This window comes from Arachis ipaensis, chromosome B6, assembly GCF_059453495.1.
Source record: "Arachis ipaensis isolate K30076 ecotype BB chromosome B6, ASM5945349v1, whole genome shotgun sequence".
Classification (NCBI taxonomy): Eukaryota; Viridiplantae; Streptophyta; class Magnoliopsida; order Fabales; family Fabaceae; genus Arachis; species Arachis ipaensis.
Window position 1 is genome coordinate 150,017,630 of NC_142441.1, and position 12,914 is coordinate 150,030,543.

Below are 12,914 nucleotides of genomic sequence, written 5' to 3' on the forward strand. Positions count from 1 at the left end.
AATATATTTTATTCTATACAAAATAATTTTAAAAAATGGCTTAAAAGATGTTATAAGTACTATAAAAATTTGTAATATTCTAGTGATTTAGGTAAATACATGATAAAAATATTTTTTCTTTAATTTCTAAATTATTAGTGACTATGTAGAGTATTTCTTTAATGTCCTAAGTCATTAGGACATTACAAATTTTTATAGTACTTCTAACATTTTTTAAGCCATTTTTTAAATTATTTTGCATAGAATAAAATATTTTTTTGTGGTATAATTTAAATAAATTTATTAAAAAAATTTATTAAAAAATATTCATGAGCTAATAAAAATAGACAGAAAAGTATTGTATGGAATTCGAATTGATAGCTCATTAATATTTTAAAGAAGTTTCGTAATTAAATATTTTGTTAGCTTTTTTTAACGTATGAAATAAAATATATATATATTTAATTTTTTAATAAATTTTTTAATAATTTTTTAAAATAAATTATTAATTTTTTAACAGCATTATTCAAATTATACCATGAATTACTGTGTGTAATTCAAACCAAGCTGGTTCGAATTAGTGTATGCGTGTGTTTGTGTATAATTCGAACCAAACTGATTCGAATTATGTAGAAATGAAGTTTGAACCAAGCTGGTTCGAACTATATATAAACGTGCATTGGTGGATTCATGAAGCAGTTTTCGTTTTGGATTATTCACGTAAATTATTTTCTCCCTTGACTTATTATTGTGATTTGTCCTAAAAAATATGAACTTAATGCGATTAAAATCTTTTATAAACCCTAGTTCCGGAATACTATTCACAACACTATTTTTTGTGTGGTCATGAAATATATATATCACAATAAGCTGTAGGCTATTTTTAATTATAAATTATTATATTAATAGAAGTATCTAACATATATATATTATATAAGAACATAAGAATTTCTAGCCATTGGCTGGGGTAAAACGGGTCCATTCCTACAGTATATATGACAAATTTAAACCACTCTTTAATAGACCAAACAAGTCATAACATACCAAAAGCTTTAGAGGGTAGAACCTCATTTGGGTCTTCCAATTGCATTGAATCCGATGGAAGAGTACACAACCATCACAATGAGTAGTCTTAGTTTATTATTCTTAACCTACACAAATACATGCAAGTAGTTTTTGGTTTACCCAAATGGTGTCCTCCAATCCGACAGGTTAAGGACTAATCTGTCGCAGATCTGAGCTCCATTTAAGGGTCTGCAGCTGGCCAATGAGTTGTTGCATGCACAAGGTAGGATTCGAACTCCTGACACTTGCTTAAGCGGACGAATAAACTGACCACTCAACCAACTCAAGTTGGTTTAAATACATGCAAGTAGTTAATTATATATCTTATTATTTGGGTAAATTAAACTAGCTTTCAAAGTTTGTAATTAGGTTTTTATAGCATTTTTTTATTATTTCTAAAAGTCCTCGTAATATGTAAAAAAAAAGTAGTATTGATGTTTTCTAAGTTACAAAGATAAATTAAAGATTTATGTAGAATAACTAAATCTGTTATGGACCCACTAAAAATTAGTCATAATGTTTTTGTATATAATAACTAAATATATGTGTAATTTAACTTATTTTTAAAATTATTTTTACACGTATATTTAGGTTTAAGGTAGTACAACGAAGTTTGATGTTAAAAGAAAGAAGGAATAAGAATTAAAAAAGAAAATGATAAATATAAGAGTAACAAGATTAAAGAAATGTTGCATAACTAATAAAATTTATTATTTTTAGTCAACACCAAATTAATATTTTATACTCTAAATAGTAAATTTTAAATCCTAAATTCTAATAGCATAAAAAGTATTAGTTTCTTAACATTTCTTAAAAGATAATTGATTTAAGAAAATGAAATTAGTCACGATATAAATTGATTTTTGTGAAATTTCTTTCCAACAAGTAATCGCAAATTAATTTTAATACGAGAGATACATTAGTATAATACATTAATATTGGGTTAAAATAGTGTAAAATATATTGATATGGGATGTATATTAGTAATAGTGAGTGATGTTGATTTTTTTTTTCACTCTATAAAAAGAAATCGCGGTTCACAATTTTTGAAGGGAGAAGTTTAGAATTGAAATCATTACTTACAATTTCATATTAATAAAATGGTGGAAATTCAAGTGCGTCGACTTCACGTGAAGTTGATAGCTGAGAGCCGTTAGATGAAAATTTAGTCAAATCAGTCAAACTATCTAACGGCTCTCAACTATCAACTTCATCTAAAGTCGACTGCACCTGAATTTTCACCTAATAAAATACACGAACAAATCCTAATATTATGATAAATCTGACGTGACAATCCAATATTGAAAAAATGTGTCTATCTAGAAACCCTAATTAATTATGGGAAGGAAGAAGGGTACGTGCTGATTACATTATGACATAATTAAATTTGGACAATCAAACTTTTATGTCTATGGTCTCCTTTTGGGACAATCTGTTAAACACTGAATCAATAAGACACTGACATCATAAGAAGAAAAGAAAATAAAAGACGAAGAACTAACTTGGAACACAAAAGTGGTGACAAGCACTGTTCAAATGCACACAACACTTCTTCAACCTAAACACCCAATCTCCCAACTCCTAGAATTTTCAAAGTAACATCATCTTTTACCCTAACCCTAGAAAACTTCTCTCTCTCTCTCTTTGCTTCTTTTTAAAAGAATTATTAATGACAAGAAGATAGGTTACTTAACAAGAATTATCATTACACTTGTGATGATATATATCGCTTTTCTCAAAAATTTAACCTGATAAAAAAAATACACAAATAATTATATCTCTGATAACACTTAAAAATTGATTACAAGAAGTTATATGTCATGCATAATTAGTTAATTACATATAAAGTTGTACTACGTTCAATTATCCGTTTAAATAAATATCAAAAATTCAAATCTTACTTTATGCATGCAGTATTTCATTAATCAATAATAAACACTTAAATAAAACTTAAATCTACAATAAATTAATCGTTAATTTGTCAGATTATAATAAATCTCATAATTTTTATGAGTATTAAACAACCTAATTATTGAATCCTAAAAATCCAAAGATTTGAACCATAAAGAGAGTGAATGAAATGAAATTAAAAGGTATAAGGATGAGTTATGAGAATCACGTGAGATGAGAAAATCCAAGATATATATGATTCATGGGTCAGAGATGATGAGAAGAAGATAAAACAAAGTTAGATATTATGAAATGACTGTCCCAACACTGGTTTGATGGCTACCACACTTAGAAAGACCACTTGAGCTGTGTTGTGTTTTATTTGTTTTGTGGCCCTCTCTGCTCACTGCCACTGCACCCCTGCATGCTTCTCTTCTCATGACATGCAAATATATATTGCTAATAACTTTTTTTTCCCTTTTAATTATAAATTATTCTACTAATTTATGTGTATATATGCATTGGCTATGATATTACACCAGTCCAATTTTAAATTAAAATGGTATTCAAAAATTTAATTAGAGTAAACTATCAAAATGATACTCAAAAGTTTATATCGCTGATAAAAAAATCTAAAAAATGTTAACGGCCAATAAATTTTTGAAAGATAAAAAACGTAACAAAAAAAATTAGATATTAAATATATATTTAAAATTATTAAAAAAAGTTTTTATCTTTAAAATTTAGTAATTTTATGTAAGTGAATTTTTTTAAAAGTTTTTTATATCGTGAATTATCATATGTTTTTAAAAAATAAAAAAATTAAAGATTAAATTTTACTTTAAATTATTTTAAACATCTTCTAAATATTTATTCAAATGTTGCCACAAATTTTCAAATAAAATAAATAAGATGTTTGCTAAATGTAAAATTTTTGTTGTCATTTATAAAAAATATAATAAATATTGATTATTTTTGTTACATTTTTAAATCATTCAAGAACTGTTTTATTGATAACATTTTTTAGAAATTTTTTTGTCAGCTTAGATATGAAATTGATAATTAATCTATTTAATTATATTAATTACTAATATAATATACTTTTAAAAATATAATTAATGTAATTACTCAAAGACTATTTTAATGCACCCAGAGGATCTCGTCAATCATTTTGGGTTTAACTCAATATTACACTCGTTCATATTTTTATACGATTTCTTATTGGATGGAATATCAATTAGGTGTTGGATGACTATGTATGTGTATTGACGAATTTCATCATTATCCAAGTCTTTTAAATAATAATACTTGCACATCTAATAATTTAATATTTATTTGAGACATATATATCTAAAGAATTTAGAATAATAACCTAATTGATTATTATATTATAGATTGGATATCAAAAATTTTATAAACTAATTTTAATGCACGGATAAAGTTCTTCTCAACCGCCTCTGATGTTGCTCCCTCAATGGACACAGAAGCTGGACCTTCAATTCAACTCTCCTATAATCCTATTAATATAAAGTTTTTGTTTTAAAAAATAGATTTTTAATTATATATAAAACACTTTAACACCTTATATCATTTAATTAACGGTAGAAACTATGCAGTCGACTTCATGTAAAGTTGATAGTTGAGAGTCGTTGAATAAAAATTTAGTCAAATCAATCAAATTATTTAACGACTCTCAGCTATCAACTTCACGTAAAGTCGACTGCATCTGAGTTTTCACCTTTAATTAATTAAATATACAGAAGAATGTGAGATAAGATTAATATATAGAGGAAGGATTTTGAGATGATTTATTTATGACATAATTTGATATTTGATATTTTGTTAGAAATTCCATTTATGTGCATAAAAGTACTTGGAATATAAAGGTAGATATGAATGAATCTAAGAAATTATCCTTTCAGAAAATGTAGGTAGCTAGCTACCGTGTCTGAGCCCGTGATGAAATGTCAAAATCCAAGCTTGTATGTCATGTCACCATCACATTAGATTCTCTTTTCTTTCTTTCTTTCTTTCTTTCTTTCCTCTTTTTATTCTTTTTTCTTGTTCCTAAGGAGACACATGATAGCTCATACACAACTCACTTGGCGTCTGCATTCTCTCTCTTTTCTTTTTTCATTATTATTATTTTCTTTACTAACTAAAAAACATGTTATTATTCATTAGCCTCTACTAATAAATGTATTCTTTTATTTTATACAAAATTTTAAAATTATTTCTTTTCATTCTCTCGTAAAAAAAAAAAAAAGTGGGTGTAAATTCATCTAATCATAAGAGATATCAATATCATAATCCAAGACTTTGGATTTTGGGTTTGACTTAATTTAGGGTATCCTAACTGATTTTGTTGTTTATAAAATAAAAGTAATATTTATTAATTTTAACGATTTTAGCTAATTTATTTTCATATAATTAAAAAAGTTTAATTATTCTATTGGTTTTTATAATTTTATAAAATTCTCAATTAAGTTTTTATATTTTTTTATTTTTAATTAAATTTTTGTACCAAAATTTTTTTTTAATTAGATTCCTCTTAACAGTAATTGATTTAATTATATAGAGATCTAATTAGAAAAAAAAATTAGTACAGGGACTAAATAAAAGAAAAAAAATATACAGACCCAATTAAAAATAAAATTTAGTGGAATGACTCAATTAAAAAAAAGAAGTATAAAAATCTAATTAAAAATTTCACAAAACTATAAAGACTAACAAAATAATTAAACTTCAAAAAAATATAGTAACAAAGAAAAAAAAGTAACAAATAGAAGAAAGTTAATCAGAAAGAGAAAGTGGACATAAAAAAATTATAATTTGAAAACAATTATTTACACGTTTAAATTAATATTTAATATTGATAAATTTTACACACATTTTTATTCTATGCATGATCGTTATCCTTAAAATTAAATGGATATGGATATCCATATATATATAATAATAATAATTATAGTGATAAAAGATTGAAAGGTACTATCTATCCCTCAAGAATTAAACTTGCCTTGAAACTCGAAGCAAATGAAATGAAGAGAAGCAGCTACATTAACCTAAGCCACCATCTACTACATTCTAGCTACTTTCTAAAATAGTGAAAAAGATGATATATTTATTTATAGATATCAACCTCATGCATCATCCTCAAGCTTTATAAGATTTTCAAAATCTATAGGGTAAATCTAATCTTCCTGAAACTAGGGTTTTGGCTCCTTGTTCCCAAAAACCAAATCCATGCCCTTCCCTTGTCACCACTCTCTATATATAAATACAACAAGTACCTTTTGATGTGTTTGGTTTTATGTATTGACTTTGCTTTGATAATAATTATATATACATAAGCTTATTAATGGAACAAGATATGTGAGACTATGATATATGTTTCTTTTTATGGTATTATAGGTTTTTAAGAGCAAGCACTAACTGAACATGCCAGGAATGTGATGAAAAAGAAAGCTAACCCTATAATCCCCATAACTAGCTACCCTAGCTTCTATTCATATAATTCAAATGTCATCCAATCTATTTTGTCCAGAGGATATTGTGTGTAATCTACCAACACTAATTATAAGTTACTTTCTAATTCAGGACATTTATTTCTACTTCAAAATTTAACAATTTCTTTAATTTAGAATTGACTATATCTACCTAGCTTATGATACTCTTTCACATGTTTAGGGAGGCTCAATTTTATGGTTATGAAAGTTTTGTATGTGATGTGTCCGAATATAGATTTATGGGGTACAAGATAAATTTGTGGGACAGCTTTTTTTGAGTGTCAGGATGTAGAACTCGAATCCTGCGAATTGTTTGATTTAAAAATTTTGCAGAACAAATTGGATCTTTCATGTTCTTTTCCTTTAACAACTTCGACCGTCCGTTTATCATAGAGGAACTCGCATGGTCCAAGTTCTTACTCTGACACTATACAGATGTGAAGCACCTATGTTCTCCAAATCACAGTCCAACCCCATTAGTACCTCCATATTCAAATTGAAAAGCTGGTTTAGGGATGAACATTTAGAATCACAATTTTGCATGACTTAATTTCTATTAAGGCTCATCTAGTTAACACATTCAAACAAAACTCCAAGGAGCCGTTTATTATTGATTTAAAGAAATTCACTTTATTTATAGGAATTGTCTATATAAAAAATATTATTTTATGTCTAATTAAAGTTTTAAAATCTAATTTCTATGAAAAATTACTCTCAGGGATTTTTTTATTAAAATATAAAATTTTATTTCCATATTAATTAAGAAAATAAAATTAATATATGAAAATATTATTATTACATTCTCAATTATTATGTTTCTTATCAAATAGCTCATCATTTTATTGATATTGAAGTTATTTTAGAAATTAATAATCTATTTCAAATATATATATAATAGAACAAACATATTCTAATTTATTCTTGAAATATTAAAACGAATTCCCAATTATTTATAGTACTTAACAAAACATTTTTATATAATGATACACATGTATAATATTTCCGGCATAATATTTCTGAGAATATAATTATTTGGAATATATTTCTTAACCTTGACACAAATTAAACACCCACAAAACTCTTATTCATATTATGATTGAATGAATTTAACCTAAATTTAAAAATGGTTAAATATTAATTATTTATGTGTTTTAAACAATGCATGCAAAAAATATGACCAAACTTTGATTTCTAGATTTTTTTATTTTTATAAATATTTTTCTATTTACAAAAAGGTAAATAATATATCAAAATTTGATATCTAAAATTCTTTTTGCTAATATATATATATATATGACTCTCTAAGTTTTTAAGATAATTTCATGATATATATAGTATTAAGTTTTTAAGGGTTAAATTCATATTACCTCTATTCTAAATAAAGATCAAATTGTAGTACAACTTAAAAATGAATTTGTGCATAACCTAAATTTCAAATAATTTCGTGATAAAAAAACAGGGAAAAAGAAAAGAAGAAGGTAAAAGTAGCTAAACATAACTCAAAATTGAAGGTCCAATTTTTGATAATACAAAAAATTTTAGAGTAATGATTTTGAGTTTAAGATTAGGTATCAACATTTTAATTCAACACATAAGGCAGATAAAAAATTTAACCAATATTTTTTGTAAGCATTGAATTGAACTAATATATTTTACAATTTGGGATAGAAGGTTATTATTAGATATTATTATTCATATTTTGAAGTTTAAACTTCAAATTTTGAATTCAACCGTATGAATAATAATGTTAAAGCAAAAAGAGAATTATTAATTAACTAATTACTAAATAAAAATTAATTTTCAATTTTTTTTATTTATTCTATGCAAAGAGTTCATACTTCAGTTTTCCTTTTTAAGTATCGACTCCTATGTTTGGTTTTTATCTACAAATAACAATTATTCATTATTTAATATTTATACAAAAGTTGGCAGCGTATCTAGTGAAAGGGTGACATGACGCTGCATGCCATGCACCGTTGCCTAATAATAATAAAAATATATATACATATTAAATTATTTAATAATTTTGAACTATTATATTAATTTTATATAAAATTAAGCGTATTTAAGTTTTTACGTATATATTTGATTTGATTCCCAAGATTAACGGCAGCGTGTAAAACACAGAGAAGTGAAAGCTATAATGGGCTATGTAGCTCTGTAAACCCTATTCATATATTCATCCCTCTTTCCTACGTTCTTTTCTGTGCCTATGCCTATCACTCTATCTCCTCAATTATCCTCATCCACATTCTTTATTTTTTATCCATATTATAATATAATATTAATTAATAACCATTATCATCATCACCTGCATGCACCGTATTTCTATATTTGAAAGGTAGGTCAACTGAATTCAAATGATAAAATAATTAATTTTTATTCAATTTGTATTAGGTTGTTTATTAGAATTAAAAAAAATTATATTTATCGACAAAATTATATGTCTAGTATTTTAATTTATATTCATCTAATTTATTACTTTTGCTTAAATCTATGATTATTTACTTAGTTAATCAAATTGACAGATTTTCTTTTATATGTTATAAAATAAAAATTAAAAACCAAATAAACTAATTTAAATTATTTTTTTATTTCTTACCGTATTTTCCAGTATGACAAATCAAGAACAAATTCACTATAAATTTAAACTCGATTGAAAAATCTATCACTAACCAATAGAATATTATATATACACGAGAAAATTTAAATTTTTGATAGTTACACAAGTGAGATCCAAATTGGTTCATTTATATATTTGGCCATATGAAACTTCCTTTCACATAGTGTTGTCACTTAAAAATGGGTTTGATCATGTAACAAAACAATAGACATGGCAGTTTCCTTTTTTTGTTTTTTAAATGGAACACATTCGAATCCGTCAAGTTTTAATGGTCTTCTTTTCTTTTCTTTTTGGACTTGGCCTATACAAAAATAGTTTTAAGATCCAACAAATAATGGAAGGGCTTCAAATAAGCTCAAAGCCTACTTCTAAATAGACTTCCTAAATGGGCCTGAAAGCCTTCTTCTAATTCTAAAGAAATAGTGTGGGACTCACACAGGGCTTTAGCCCCATCTTTAATACCAAAAAAAAAAAAAGTGGGACTCACACATGTCGCGTATAAACCAAATGTATAAATAGAACAATGCTAGACAGTTAACAAATATTATCATTTTGATCAATAATAATTTGTATTCATATTTATCAAAATTTTATACAAAAAATATATAATTTACATTTTATATTTATATTTATTAGAGTTTGCATACATAAATCAATACCGTTTGCGCTAACATTTTTTAGAATCTACACATATGAATTAGTAAAATGTATTTGTTAAAGACAATTTAGCATTTGTGCTAATCAAATAATATCCAAAAAGAAAAAGTATAGGGCACTGTTGTTAAAATCTGGTCAATACTTAATCAGCAAAAGAAAAGATGAATAATTCCACACCATTAGATGTAATCTCCCATCATTAAAAATACTAATGATGACTAATAGATAGCTACAAATTACAGAACCTACACCTAGAATAATTTTATTGACCATACCATACTAGGTGTACATTAAAATCAACTCATTTACTCAAACAAATTTACATTGTTAAGGATATATTATATATAAATAGAAGCTAATTGAAAAAATAGGATATCCTCAACAAACTGGCAGATCATAGTTACCAATGTATGATCAAAGGTAAAATAATAATATGATACATAGAAAACTCGTACACATCTATAAACATGTAAGCTTACTTGTTTCATGCGAATCCCGGAATCCATAACAAAATGGAAGAATAGCTTAGGAAACTGATGTAAAGCATTGCTACCACCTCCGTACTAATGATGTGAGCAGCTACAAAACAAAACAAAAGGTTTTCATTTCCACGATGATTCAATATCTCAATGCTTTTACATATGGCCATTCAATCCCTTAAGTTATTTACTATGAAATGAATTCTTTTTTCTTCAAAAAAAGATAAGCATATTACATAGCTTATGATCTTTTGTAATCGTTTCTAAAACAGACAACTTGATGATAACTAAGATGTGGATACATGTTATGTTAAGCAGTTTGGCCAAATATATTAAGTCATCTAACGATTCACAACTATTATGTAGCAGAGTTATGAATTTTAGTATCTTAAGATTTTGTATACCTCAAAGAGTTCGAAAGGACTGCCACGGCGATAGACATCGTCGTCGGCCTTGCTTTTATTTGGGAGAGGAAGAAGAGTATAGAGCAATGCTCTGAATGTGATGAGCAAAACAGCAGTGCTTCCCAGACTCACAAATATGAAGCCATAGTTTGGAAGATTACCGGACGTTGCGGTCCTTATTGCTATTCCTATCTGTAAACAAAATGACAACAATGAAATAAGAAGCTTATGAATCCAAAGCAAACTGAATGGATAATGATTGCTTCACAACTTACTTATACTAGGTTTTTTTTTTTTTAAACAAAAAGCTCAACACAACAAGGTGAAGCAACCAGAAAGTACAAAGTTATTAGGTAATAAAACAGAAAATTAAACTGTAGTCATCTCCAGCATAGCTATCAACAACTAGAAGGATTAAAATCAGTCTACTCTTTGTAGCTCCTAATCGAACTTACTTATACTAGTGAAGACATTGATGAGTTGATTAAGAAAGCATTCAACTTACAGGGATCCCAAGTGCCCAGGACTTAGCAGTAGCAATGAGAGCAGTGGGGAGACCCTTCATCCCTCGGCCATCCTCGCTGTAACCTCCAAGAAAGTAAGCACCAAGGAACCATCCTGTGCAGCATTATCCAATCAAGAGTGCTATTTATACAATCTAATGAGAATGAAGCAAAGTACCGGCTATGAAAGGATCGGCGGTTCGCAGGGTTTGGAGGTCCATGGTAGATAATCCATGACTGTATCTTCCAATGGTGGCAAAGACAAGTAAGGCCAATACATCCACACCAGCTAGCAGAGCCACACGCCTGAACAATAATCATGTTTTCACTAACTTGTAAAATATTAAACTATTCTTTCACCTTAATCCATAACAACAATAAAAAAGTTTCGCCACAAATTCAGTTCAACAGAATACATAAATTCAATTACAATTTTAATCTTTATTATTTTATTTTATGTTTAATTATTATTATCTTATTTTTATTTGCTTTTATCTATTTTTAGGCCAATGCTATATATATATTTAATTTTATCTTCATAATACAATTCAATTCAATCAATTAAAAAATACAAAATATAATATTCTTTCTCTCTTCTTTTTCTTATTCTTTCACAATTTTATCATTTTGACTCGGAAAAATTTAAAGAAAAAGGCAAGATTACCCCCATTTTTGAATACGGGAAGAAGAAGAGGAGGAGGTTGGCTTGTCAAACTGGATGACACCCTCCAATGGAACATCCTGGGCAGTGACAAAAAGGGGTTGGTCATTGGAGGTAGCTGAAGAATTGGAATTGTTGTTGTCTCCTTGAGCCTTGGTGATTGTGAGATGATGAAAGGGTCTTCTTGTTGTTGGATTAAGATGGAATGAGGATGGAAGGGGTTTCAAGTTTAGAGATGAACAAGGGGTCAAGAAGGACGCAATTCCAGCCATGGATGGATCCACGATTCACTTCGATTTTATTATCCACACACTACAAAAACAAATAACCAATTAAGCAAAAATACACACACATTCACTCTACTGACACACACCCATTAGATACTCTTTTTTTCATCAGAGAGATTCCAACCCATGTAGCACCTTTAAGAAGCAAATACATTTGCCATTGGGACAAGCCTCAGCCACAAAGCTAATTGGTAATTGTTGAAAGCAAAATAAAAGCCCAAATTCTTTTGTCAAAATGGCTATGCTTTAGTAATCAACTATGACCTAACGTCCTAACCCATCCGTTTATTGAAGCCCAGTATGAATATTTACTTCTTGGGCCATCATATTTTGTACCTCTGACCCTTTGACATATTTTTTAGGCCCAAAAAGTGTAATTCAAGCCCAGAAAAAACATGAAAATGCTTGACAAGATTGTTAGGTGATTTTTATTTTTGGATATTAACAAATGTTGTTAAGTTGAATACAGCTTTACTCTATGGATAACAAATTGGCTTACTAATTTGCTATAACTCTAATGCACCTTGGAAAACAAATAATTACTCAAATCAGTCCGAATTGTTTTTAAGATTTGACATTTTAGTCTTTTAAATATTAAAATTATAAATAATCTCTAAAGTTTAATTTCGTCAATCTCGTATAAATTATTCCGTTAGTTATTCACAAAAAATATTAACATAGAACATTAAGTCACATACGTGACCATTAAATATTTACATATGCGAGATGGACGAATCAATCTCTGTGGTAAGATAGATGAATCAATCCCTCGACTCCACAACCTTCTTCCTTTCCAACACACTTTTCTCCACTATAACAGTTCATGTCTCCTCCTCCTTCTCATCATCTCCAATCTC

The 12,914-nt window shown here is 27.3% G+C and overlaps 1 protein-coding gene across 1 annotated transcript; it reads right to left on the minus strand.

Annotated features, from left to right (window-relative positions):
• Positions 1–10,009: 10,009 nt before the first annotated feature.
• On the minus strand, positions 10,010–12,173 carry LOC107605577 (uncharacterized). The gene is made up of 5 exons (XM_016307491.3): positions 11,774–12,173; positions 11,288–11,415; positions 11,112–11,224; positions 10,607–10,798; positions 10,010–10,302 (listed from the first exon to the last, which is right to left on the minus strand). The coding sequence occupies exons 1-5, from the start codon at positions 12,040–12,042 to the stop codon at positions 10,273–10,275; spliced, it is 732 nt and encodes a 243-aa protein (XP_016162977.1). The 5' UTR covers positions 12,043–12,173; the 3' UTR covers positions 10,010–10,272.
• Between the last annotated feature and the right edge of the window lie 741 nt (positions 12,174–12,914).